A 12,820-nucleotide genomic window follows, 5' to 3' on the forward strand; every position below is an offset into this window, starting at 1 on the left:
TACCTAGTGAACGTCACATATCTAATTTCCTTAATGAATGTTGTTACCCAATTTTAATGGGTAATAAATATATGAAATTTGATTGGTTGATAACACGGATGAACCTAATTTGATTGGTTAATTGACTTTAATTCATCTAATGTAACTCGTCAATGAATGAATTATGATGACACGGATTTTGCGTATCTAATTTGATTGGACGACGCATGTTTGGTACTATAGATGCTATAAACACCTGAGTCTGCCTTCCCTACCACACTCAGCCAATATTTAAAAAGAAAACATTTGCCAATTTGACCACGTTACGTTTCTGAAATTTAACATTTCTAGGAATTCATGGCATTCCCTTTATGGAAATTTGATTGATTATATTGCATTGTTACCAATTAACTAACTAATTTTATACAATGTATGTCAATTGTTAACAAATATTATTAGCGTCTATTTATTTATTAATGAATTGAAAAAAGTTGACATTTTGAATGATTTTGTCTTTTTTCTCATTGCTGGAACAGAAACAGTTATGCAACAGTTTAAATAACAAAGTGGCCGTTATATTAGCGCAAAATAAAACTCAGAAGAGAAAAAAATAACATTAATTTGTGCAACAATCCATAAGACTTCACGTGAATTGAATGAACAGTTTGAAAAAATTTGTCATAGAAACAAAAAAGTATCACAGAAACTGGCAGCTGACTGACTGATAGTAAGGAAATGATCATTTCTGCATTATCCATATGGGTCTTTGGAAACCTTTGAATTAAAAAAAATTACTGCAATGGTAGACTATCTAGACTATCTAACGCTTATTTATAAGTATTTACAAATTATCAGTGTAGATAATAGTTGCAAGTAGAAATATTAAGCTATGTTAGAGTAGAAAAACCTAAATCAACCTTTTGATTGTACATGTTTTGGAAGAAGTGTGTCTATCAGTTGGAAGCCAATGTTATTCGTTAAATAATCCAGGAATTGGTCTGGTTTGAACTGGATGGACAAATAGTTTTGATATATTGTATCCTGTGGATGGCAAGTCAACAAATATATTTCAATTAATAAAGAATTTTACAATGTAAATTTTTATATAATTATAAGTTGTATTTATTTTTATGGTAGTTCACTATGTTATGTTAATAACTGATTTCATGATGACACTGATGAGAATGGCAACTGAGGTAAAACGAATGTAACAAATAAAAAGATGCGGTAACATACAGACAACTTCTTTTTCTTCTTATAAGATGACCACTCCTGAGCCTCTAACACCAGAAGACCCGATACCCTTTAGAGAATAATTACAATAAAGCACGTGGCTACAATGAAAATAAGTTTATAACATGTAAGAAATAAGACTAAAATTTGATAAATGAAATAAAAATTGTTTTAAAAAATATTCCACAACAGATTATTTTATATCACAATAAATAAAATGAAAGTAAAACTCAAAACTAATGATCCAAGGGTGAAAAAAAATGAAAACACAAGTAAAAATTGCCTATACCTTAGTTGTTTATACATCTTTTTGAAAGATCTTTTCAGCCCGTCATCACCAAAGTTGAAATGGATCCATTTAGTGATGCTCAAAGCAAGTATGACATCATATTCCTCAATTACGAGATCAACACCTCCATCATCTTCTGGAACGTAATTCCCCTTTTTAAAATACATTACCCAACTGCACTCAAAATGAACAATACAAGGTAGTCGAGAATAAAAATTAAAACAAAATCAAGTGTATTCCAAGCATTTTAAACATGCTCAGGATAACTAGTATATAATATATAACAACAACATAACTGGCATATTTATGTAATAATGATATAAGACAAACAATGTAACACAGCATGAACATGAAATAAAATACCAAGGGGTATTTAAATTTTAAAGTGAAATGTTTGTAAATAATTTGCAATAATCAATTCAAATCAAAATGAAAGCGAACTATGAGTTTTTATTATTATAAAAATAATAATAAAGTCATTTGCAAAACTAATTAACTAACGTGAATAAAAAATACAGATTTCAACAAATGAACTCTCTTGATGTCATTTGAAGCTGAAGAATTTTTTGATTCGTCGACGCCATTTTCTGTTTTCCCGCCACCATCACATGCACTCTCGCCGGCACCCAGATCACCATCTGAATTGTCTATCAAACAGTGCCGGATATTTTTCTTAGCGACGAGAATCAACTCGCGGTCAATATCCATTCCGACAATTGTTTTAGGTAAAAAATTAGTCGCAATGGCTAGTGTAACTTGGCCGACATTGCAACCGACGTCCAGAATATTTTTCCCCTCAAACCATTCCTTCTTCATTAGGGACAGCCTTCCGTCAGGTTCTCTCGAAGGATTACGATAACCATAATACCTGTTGTAATTACCATAAATAAACTTTTTTGGTGAATTTGTTGTATCATTTTTAGGCTTTTTATCATTATCGGCCACTTCCCTAACTGAACGATAATACGGCGGTTTACGCTTCAAACCGAACATCGCACAGTTATTTTTCGTACGGTTTAGTTCGTGGAAGTATTCGACAGAAAAAGATGTTCGAAGATTAAAAAACTAAAAAAATTTGACATAAAAATTAAAATATTTAAAAAAATTATTATTTTTTAAATTTAAACAAAAAAATTGAACTTTTTATGTTTAGCCAAAACAAGATAATTAAAAATGTGGCGCTGTTCTTTATTTTAAAACTGCTTACCAGTGTTTACGCTAAAAGTAAACTTTTGTTTAAACTTGATGGATTTTTAATTTTTGCTGATTACAATTATATTCCAGTTTTTATCTAAAAAGTCAAGTATGTTTCAAAATTTGTTTAAACTAAATATTGTTTTTATAATTTTAAAATACGAAGTAAAGCAATTTGATATGGGATCACGCTTTGTCTGACACCACATTGCATTAATAACTCTTCTTACAAAAATTAACTTTAATTTTAGAAAATGCAGAACCACAGTACTAAATTAAATTCATTCAAAGAGATTCAAAGTTATTATTGCACTGCCTGATATTTTAAAAAGGATTAAGATTAAGCTTTGTGACATTTGAAACCAATTCAATTGTATTTTTATTCAAAAAATCATTAACATATGTTTTACTTTACTTTACTAATTTACCAGACTCTTATTACTTACTACTTACTATTATAAAATATAAAATAAACTAATACTATAGTAGTGTATAGTCGTGTCCATGTGCTATGTGTATGATTTAATTATTATTTTACAATATTTTATTTAATTAAACTTTTTTAAGTTTTCAGAAATACTTGTTTTAATTAATTTAAAATTTAAATAAACTCAAAGCAAAGCTAGTGGAGTGCATGTATTTGTAATTTCCTTTTGAAATGTCTAATAAGAGAAAAGATTCTAACTCTGACAAAAGTAAGACTTTTGAAAAAATTATTTAATTTTTTGTTTTTGCAAATTCATCATATTTATGTAATTGTTTTTATATCTTTTTGTTTATCATTTTTTTTATTCAATAAACATTTGAGTAAATTGTAATTAATTAACTTATTGTAAATCAAATTGAGATTTAAATTGAATAAATTTTCATCTTGAAAGTTAAAGTTGGACCCTTGCTTCCAGAGAATAGTGAATATTATTTCAACACTCATGGTAAATATATTTAGTAAAATTTTTAGAAATTTATTTTAATTATAAAACTCTTCTGTTTTACTGTGATTTTTCATATAATTTAATTTAATTCTATTATACTCTAAATTATTTTCTATATTTATTATATGATAATACGCTTTAAATATTAATGTTCCATCATCTATTTTTATGGTTTTTAAAAAGTCTAGTTTATTTTTTCTTAAACCTCTATCCATGAATTATACAGAGTGTAGTTTTGTTATTCCCGACAAAAAATATGTCAGTTGGTTGGTGTATGTCTTTGCATGCCTGGCAAGCATTAAATTGTCATAAAGTCTTTTAATGCCTAAAGCAATCCTATTTAAATTTTTTAATCTATTTCAGTGGCTATATTTTTGTGAGTGAAACTTCAAAAATTTCATTCAATTTTCTTCAAAATTTATTAGCTTTTCATCATTTGTTTATTGATGATGTTAGCATCATTTACTGATGACATTTGTCTCATTTACTACTGATGATATTACTATCATTTCCTCATGATAATTCTATCCTGATATATCTATCCTTTACTTGGGATGTGATATTAACTATCCTTTAATTGGGATGTGATATTAATGTGATATGAATATATGATATTCACACACTGCATACTCTTAGTCCATTATTTTAAAAATTATTTTTTTACTTTTCTTGTGTCCAGAGAAATACGATTGCAAAGGATAATTTTTTCACATGCAATCACAATAAATTTTTTTTGTACCATATGGTGATTAAATTTATTTCTAATTATCAACAAGATTATTTAGAGAAGGAAATTCGACAGAGAGAAAGTACCATGTCCTCCAGTACTTCTGTATCAAGTAATTTCTCTTGTCTGTACTTATTTTGAAATTTTGTTGTTTCCATTTTGTAAAGACAGTTTATAAGTTTGAGTAAATCGATTTGTTTTTTTTTATTACTAATTGTCGAAATTAATCAATATTAATTATGTTAGTCATGTTAATTGTGTTAATTATGTTAATTGTGCTAATTATATTAATTTTTGTAGCCGAGATCTCGAGTAACTCATCATCGAAAGAGCATCCGCCTGTTTCAAATGACTACGGTAAGATCTGCCTCCTCATCTTCCTCTACGTCCTCCAAGGCGTTCCTCTGGGCATTGGTTCCAGCATTCCTTACCTGCTGCAAGCTAGGAAGGTTCAGTCGTTTATAAATCATTCTTCAAGGGTTTTTTAATATTTGGTATATTCGTTGGTTGTGATTCTTGGAGTAAAACATAGTCAAGTGTCGCTTCACTATGCAAAACGTAGTCACTACAATATGTAACCTCGGCATGCAATCACCTGATCATGTGACCATGTAACGTCACTTGACAGGTCAGCTACACCGACCAGGCACTCTTCAGTTTCATCTACTGGCCATTTAGTTTGAAGTTGTTGTGGGCACCGATCGTTGACTCTTTGTACTGCAATAAAATTGGAAGAAGGAAAACGTGGCTGGTGCCTACTCAGTATCTCATGGGTACATCTTCAAACATTTTCAATTTCAACTTTGATTTTGTATTCTCTGTTGTGTCGGTGGGTTATATATTCATAATTTATTCAAGGTTTAGTTTAGGTCTTTGGCGTATAATTTATGAAAATTTTGTGACCTCCATAATTTGTTAGGCATATTCATGCTCGTTCTGTCGAGACACATCAACTCGTTGATGGGTGACGATGGGGAGGGTGGGGCGAACATGGCACTCCTCACCGCCATATTCTTCTGCCTCAACTTCCTGGCTGCCACTCAGGACATTGCCGTCGACGGCTGGGCGCTCACAATGCTCATGGAGTATGTGGTTGTGTTGTGATGGTTGTGTTGGTGTTGCATCGTGTCTTTGGCCTGCGTTGTGGAGATGTAATTTTTTGTTCCCTGTCATGTAGAGAGGAAATTAATTGACTGGTATTTTTGCGACATTATTATTACATTACAAACGTACTAACGTTTTATCATTGCATCTTTTAACTGCCAGGTTGCTTGTGCTCTATGTTTACTATGCGCTTGTGTTGTGCGTAAATTTGAATAATAAATTTAATGATAGTTATCAAAATTGTGAATGTTATCTTCATTTCACGCTAATTATCATTCTCACTCACCCTAATCATGTGATTTTGAAGTACAAATATTGGCTGGGTCTCTACATGCAACACAGTTGGGCAGACCATTGGTTAGTAATCCATATTTATTTGTACGTATGTATGTGCGTGCGTGTATGTTCATGCATATGTTTATGTATGTATTTATGTACGTATGTATTTGTGTGTGTATGTGTGGGTGTATGTATGTGTGTGTAAATGTATAACCGGGATGTATGTATGTATGTATGCACCCATGTATGCTAAATAATATTTGTTTTCTTATAAAGTTAATTTTCTTATCGTTTTTCGTGTTGTTATTTTTTGAGTTTTTTTATTATTTTGTTGTTTTAATGGTTGTCGTTGTAGTTGTTTTTATGTTTTATTGATTTGCGCAACATTGTGCACACCTGCTGCTGTTGCATCTGCATTCCCTTCCTCAAACAATAGTAATAATAAAAAAGGACGATAATTACACTGCAATTTAAAAATACCAGTAACAGTAACGACTGTAAATACAACAATGTTTCAACTCTACACAGCGATGATGACATTAACATTAATTATAATAAAATGATAAGGATGGTGTTGATGATGGTGATGAGGATGATGATGATGATGGTGATGAGGATGATGAAGATGAGGATGATAATTTGTATGTCCGGGTTGACATTGGCTGCATAAATGTTAACATTGATGATAAAAACCCTTCTTTTTGTGATGAAATACATCGTCAAGCGCAAGTAACACATTGTATGTATTGTACGCCCATAACGTCAACATAGACGCACACTCACTTACACAGGCACACACAGCCACACACACGCATATTTTTCAAGGAATAAAAGACTTTAATAGAAATTTATTTTCTTAGTAGTTGAAATTATGCTTAATGTTAGTTATTTTTTTCCAGGGTTTGTGATGGGCAACATCGTTTTTCTGTCGTTGGAGTCTGCTGATTTTTCCAACAAATATTTGAGGTCCACGCCACAAGAAGGAGGAGTTATTTCATTCTCTGGTCAGTTCATTGGCTCAAAAAACCGTTCATTTATTCCATTGTTTTCTCCTAAAATATGAACAATAGAGAAGTAGTTTGCGATTGTTGGTTTATCAAATCGATCAGGTTTTTTGTTGGTGTGGGGTGTTATCTTTCTGCTCACTACGACGCTAGTGTTCTTATTTAAGAGTGAACGAGATGAACTGCGCGAACATGAGAAGCACAGCATCAAAAAGGTTTACCAACTGCTTTGGGAGATTGTCCAGCTGCGTTCTGTCTTCACCCTCATGTTCATCCTGCTCACTATTAAGGTTTTTGCCCCTTTCCAATGTTATTTTTTTCAATTACCGTTTTATTTATTATTCCAATGTCTTACTATTGAATAAAATTTTGATCTTGTGACATGGTTAAATTATTAAAAATTAACCTTTAGAAAGCTTTTTGCTTTGCATGCTATCTCATTAGCATCTGTTTTTTATCTGTTAGAAGCATTTCTTAAACGAATTAGCATTAAGTTGTTGCTGTCCTAAACATCTGTTATCCATTCGTTCATTTATCAACTTCGTTCACTTTTATTCATTCATTAATTCATTAATTCATTCATTCATTCATTCATTAATTTATTAATTTATTCATTAATTCATTCTTTCATTCATTCATTCGTTCGTTCGTTCGTTCGTTCGTTCGTTCGTTCGTACGTTCGTTCGTTCGTTTGTTCGTTTGTTCATTTATTCATTCATTCATTCGACCATGATTAACCAAATTGAATATTCATCCATCTAAATATCCACTCATATAGTCATCCCAATCTAAGAACGCAACCAATCAAACGCAAAACGAAGATTGATTGATTGATAGTCATCCCAATCCACTCATGCAGATAGGATTTGCAGCAGCGGACACTGTAACGGGATTGAAGTTGATAGAGGCAGGGGTTCCGAAGGAGCACCTGGCCATGTTGGCAGTCCCGATGATCCCATTGAACATCGTCATTCCCATCCTCATCACCAGGTGGTCCTCGTCCAGGAAGCCTGTCAATCTCCTCCTCACAGGCATGCCTTACAGGTAGGTTCCCAGTCAACAGAGTTGAATTTGTTTAGGTGCTATTCACCTATTTATTTGTATCGAATGATATCACTATGTACTGCTTCTAGGATACAAACACATGAATATGTTGAGTGTCATGTTTGTATGTTACGCTCATAATACTAATCTGTTTCCACATAGAAGTTATATTTCTTGTGTGTGACTAATTGATATTAAATGATACTAAATTGATATTATTGATACTTATTGATACTATATAAACTTTTATTTAATGTATTATATATTAATTATATTATTATTGTGATATGTTACTTGGTGTTAGATTATTCCTGGGCCTGATATATGCCCTGATCGTGTGGTGGGCTCCATACACAAAGACGACATCAGCAGCCGGTGAAGTGACGTTCCCTGCTTACTTCTACGGCATCATGTTGTTCGCTTCTGCCCTTCATCAGGTGTTCTATTTCTTTCTGGATTTTTTGGCACTCAATTTTTAAACTTACGCTTGAGACGTTTTCAACGATCCAACTTGTTTGAGGCACTCATCAAATTGTTACTGTGGATTGAAAACTTACTCCACACAGATTGCAGTCTACTGCATGTACGTACCCATGATGACTTTCTTCGCCAACATTAGTGATCCTGCCATCGGTGGCACCTACATGACGCTGCTGAACACCATTTCAAATTTAGGTCTGCCATTTTTTAAATTATTATTCATTCACTTGATGCTTATTTTTAATTTGTTTATTCATTTATTTATTCATTTGTTCATTCATTTGTTCATTCGTTTGTTCATTCATTTGTTTATTCATTTGTTCATTCATTTGTTCATATATCATATACCTTACTTTACTATTTTTATGTGTTTATTGTTGTGATTTTCTTTAAATTTTGATAGCAAAAGATAAGATTTTCTTTCATTATGTGCCTGGGATGTATTTTCCTAATGAATATCTTAATTTTTTCTCTATCATTAAACAGACTTGGATAATTTTATTTTTCGAAGCAACTTTGAAATTGCAGGCAGCAACTGGCCGCAGACAGTTTCTCTCTGGTTCGTTGACAAGTTGACGATGACAGGATGTCAGGATGAAACTGGCGAATGCGTTCCCGTCAAAAATTTGGTTGGCCATGGATGTCACTTTTTTCAATCGTGTTTGTTCATGTTTGTTGAGTGCAGTTTTGTTTTGTTGCGGTAATGTACGTAGATGTTGTGATGGTTGAATGAAATGTACTTACTGAGTTTATTAGTTAATGACTTTACTAATCTTCAATGGCTATTAATTTTTTAATTGATTCATCAACTTATTTTAAAGTTCACTTTTATTTAATTGAATTAAATTACTATTTATAATGAACCGTGGAAACATTTAAACCTATCCAGCCCTGCAAGGTTTCCTGCGTATATCTTGATGGTTACTACATAGAATCTGTGGTGTGTTGTATCATCGGCTTTCTCTGGCTTCTCGTCATGTCGAAGAGGGCTAGGAGGCTGCAGAATCTAAGAAGTAACGATTGGGTCATCTGCAAACCATGCCCCTGATTGCTCTTGGCATTCGTTCATGTCCCTGATTGTCCTTGACACTCGTTTATCTTTTTTAAATGTATATTTATTGTTTTTTTTGGTTTAGCTTATTATTTTGTTAATTATTATTTTTATTATTAATTGTTGTTTTTATTATTAATTATTGTAATTATTGTTTGCATTGTTGTTTAGTTAATGTTCCAGACATACCAGATGTTATGATATTTGCTTAGTATGTTATTGAAACGAAATTGGTCTACAAAGTTGAATGTTCACAACTACATGTTTCAGTTGTTTATATAATATTTTTTTTTTGTACTAGGTTTAATAGGAAAGGTTATTGTTTAAAATGTGTGTGTGTGTGCTTGTTTGTGGATGTGACTGTGTGTGTGTTGTAATGTATGTGAATCTATGACAAAATGATATCAACAGTTTTACACATTGAGTTGTACATAATACATTAGCATATCTGCTCTTTATTTTGTCGTTTCGTTATGGATTGGTTCTTAACTTATTAATTAATAATTTTCCACACTTCCATTGATTCCGTTTAATTGTAACATTTGAAATTTTAGAGAATAAAATAAAATGCTACGTTGTTGTTGTTGTTGCCTTTGCATGTTCAACTCTTCCATAGTCTTTCAGATTTATCAACCAAACCTCAAAATATGAACTATGAGTATAGGAAATGTTCGTTTTAACATGTATTAAGTTCTTCATACTTTTTCACGTGAGAATTAAAACATACTCCGTAGTGCTTTAGAGAGACTTCTTAAGCGTACACTGTATTCATACAGACAGACACACATGCAAACGAAGGGACAGAATGACACGTGCAGTAGGAGTTTGTCGTTATAACGAACGCCTCCTCCTATATCACGAGATAATGCGAAGAAAGATGCCAAAGATTAGCACTGTCCTAGAGCTGATAACGTCTTAATTTTTTATATATTGTTCGATTGAGATTCATTTTATGGACTCATTAAAAGCTTTTCCAGTGTCAGGTTTTTGATTTGATTGCTGCGGTTTATGCTAGTGCATTTTTTGCGACAATTATTTCGAGATTTCTGCTTATTAAACTGCTTAACCTATTAATATTCTTTAATATTGAAGTAATGTATATGATTAGCATTAGGAATGTCAAGTGATTTTTTTTCTTTTTGTTGAGAAAATTCTATCAAAAAAAGTTTAATTGAATGTTTTTAATTAAAGGATTAAAAAGCACTCAAATAAGATGCATGAGTACCGTTACCATTCGTGCACGGATTATTTTACCTCATTTTCCTTTAAAATATTCTCATTTCAGATGCTGATGTTAATTCGTAGGGATGTGTAAAGCCAAATTTACCAACATTTTATTAAGAATGTAAAAATCAAATTTTCATTTGTTGTTTTTCTACTACGAAGCTCAGGTTCAATAACAAGTAAAAATCTTCAAAGAAGAAATCACAAAAGATGGGAAGAAGCTGGATAGACGTCCTGCCCGTTGATTCGTGTACAACACAGCCATCCTCTCTACGCAATATAGCGTACTACAGTCAATACATGCCTATATGAACGTACAACACTATAGACACGTATATGAATGTACTACAGTCTATAGACACGTATATGTATGTACCACTGTCTACCTATACGTATATAGATGTACAACCATTGATGCATATACATGTATACAAAAGTCAAACAAATTATATACACGTATGTTGTTGTAAAACGACAATCTATTTATGCCCATGTGAATGTTAACTCACGTATAAAATATTTAATTTTTTTTTATATAATCTAAAAATTTACTATAAAGATAAAGAGTGTGTGTGTGTGTATATATATATATATATATCATATAATAAAAAGTATAATATTCATCATGCATATGATATCTGATATATGTTACGCCTTCGCATGGCATTGATAATGAAACTAAAGCTGAAACAAGCGAACATTATTTTTTATTGCTTTTTGTGATATACATATACATATATTTATAAGATAGATAGAAAGAGAGAGAGAGAGAGAGAGAGAGAGAGAGAGAGAGAGAGAGAGAGAGAGAGAGAGAGAGAAAAAATGAAGAAGAAAGTAAAGAGAAAAGAGAGAGAGGAAGAGAGAGAGAGAGAGAGAGAGAGAGAGAGAGAGAGAGAGAGAGAGAGAGGATATACCTTAACAGTACCCCTCCTAGATATAAATGGTTACAAATGTTGGTGTGCGTCGACGTTGCAGCTCTTCAGAGCTTTGTAAATTTGACTTTCTTGTTTATTATCCCGCTACTTTTCATGTAATTGATGTCACAGCCAGGAACTTGTGTCTGAGATCAGGTATTTTGTTGGAGTAACAGTTATTTTGGCTTACTTTTTTGAGTACTTTGTTAGATGATTTGGGTATTTTTTTTACCTGTATTTGTATATTCATAGAGTTATTTTTTTATTATCGTGTTGGCGTTTGCTGGTTGGTCAAATTTAAAAGATTAAATTTATACAAAACTTTATTACAAGATATAAAAAATATTTTTTTGGTTGTTTCACCGTCGTGAGAATTTGATGGAAAGAATGCCTATTTTTAAATTTATCCTCAATTATTATCAGTTTTCAATTTGCTTTTACTCTTCAACAATTTTATTCATCAGTAAATCATTGTTTCTCATTTTTAAAATAAATTTTTTGCTGTATTTTGTTGTATCGAGATACATTAATAAACGAAGTGATGAATGCGGACAAGCATTTGGTGACTACAAAAATTTAAGTTGAACAAATTAATTTGTCGTAAATATGTTGTTGCTGTTTGTTGATGTCATTCATCTTGTGGTGTTGATGTTTGTTCGTTGATGCTGTTAATGTTGATGTAGTTCGTTTGTTAATGTGATCAATTTAATGCTTCTGCCATCGTTGTCCGTATATCTTAGACAACAATAATATTATTTTAACGAAAATAATGCCAGTCATTTGTGTAGTGTACTTGGTTGAATTATTTTAGTAAAATGTTACTTGGACAACTTTTTAATAATTTTTCAGCTTGATGTTTCAACTTCCAAGCAAAAACATCCTTCTCCCTTATCATCTCTTTTCCTTATTTAGTGTCCTCTCTTCTTTTCTCTCTCTCCTTTCTCTCTCTCTCTCTCTCTCACTCTCTCTCTACATACTTACACACTCATTTATAAAAATTTATGTGTAAAAAGTTAAATTAACAGGCAATGAGGGGCGTTCAATAGTTTCAAATTAATTAACTTCTGAAAGGTTTGAAGCCATTAAGTTTTTTATCGACTCTCTGTTTTTAGAATTTGTTCAAAAGATTAGCGCGATTGATTTTGTTTCTTTCTCTCTATCTCTATCTTTCCTTTTTCTCTCTCTTTCTCTCTCTCTTTTTCTCTTTCTCTCTATTCTTTTCTAGATTAATGTCAGCAATTTAGTTCTAATTATAGATACAATCTTTGATCAAGCGATTGTTAGTATAGAGGTAGTTGGAGTAGTTACAGAGGTATTTATGTGGTTAATTGATACGCAACACACTCACATACACACACAACACACA

At 31.8% G+C, this 12,820-nt stretch overlaps 2 protein-coding genes across 2 annotated transcripts; one reads left to right on the plus strand and one right to left on the minus strand.

Annotated features, from left to right (window-relative positions):
• Positions 1–459: 459 nt before the first annotated feature.
• Positions 460–2,508, minus strand: HELRODRAFT_110926 (hypothetical protein). The gene is made up of 6 exons (XM_009016736.1): positions 2,003–2,508; positions 1,502–1,653; positions 1,216–1,282; positions 897–1,020; positions 553–753; positions 460–506 (listed from the first exon to the last, which is right to left on the minus strand). The coding sequence occupies exons 1-5, from the start codon at positions 2,492–2,494 to the stop codon at positions 719–721; spliced, it is 870 nt and encodes a 289-aa protein (XP_009014984.1). The 5' UTR covers positions 2,495–2,508; the 3' UTR covers positions 460–506; positions 553–718.
• A 2,112-nt stretch (positions 2,509–4,620) lies between these two features.
• HELRODRAFT_77129 (hypothetical protein) lies at positions 4,621–9,313 on the plus strand (the record flags this gene model as incomplete). The annotated part of the gene is made up of 11 exons (XM_009016737.1): positions 4,621–4,803; positions 4,983–5,127; positions 5,274–5,439; positions 5,766–5,815; positions 6,637–6,741; positions 6,847–7,031; positions 7,601–7,785; positions 8,090–8,222; positions 8,352–8,460; positions 8,794–8,882; positions 9,155–9,313. 11 exons carry the CDS (start codon positions 4,621–4,623, stop codon positions 9,311–9,313), a joined length of 1,509 nt encoding a protein of 502 aa, XP_009014985.1.
• Positions 9,314–12,820: the final 3,507 nt, after the last annotated feature.

Source organism: Helobdella robusta (genome assembly GCF_000326865.2).
Source record: "Helobdella robusta unplaced genomic scaffold HELROscaffold_19, whole genome shotgun sequence".
Classification (NCBI taxonomy): Eukaryota; Metazoa; Annelida; class Clitellata; order Rhynchobdellida; family Glossiphoniidae; genus Helobdella; species Helobdella robusta.

Excerpts from the sequence above, each read along its gene's own strand:
- HELRODRAFT_110926 (XM_009016736.1), bottom strand. The coding sequence starts at position 2,494 with ATGTTCGGTTTGAAGCGTAAACCGCCGTATTATCGTTCAGTTAGGGAA. Across the intron at positions 1,654-2,002 it reads AATCTGTATTTTTTATTCAC|GGGAATTACGTTCCAGAAGA; the intron begins GTTAGTTAATTA and ends TATTTTAAAAAG. Across the intron at positions 1,283-1,501 it reads AAGATGTATAAACAACTAAG|GGTATCGGGTCTTCTGGTGT; the intron begins GTATAGGCAATT and ends TATTCTCTAAAG.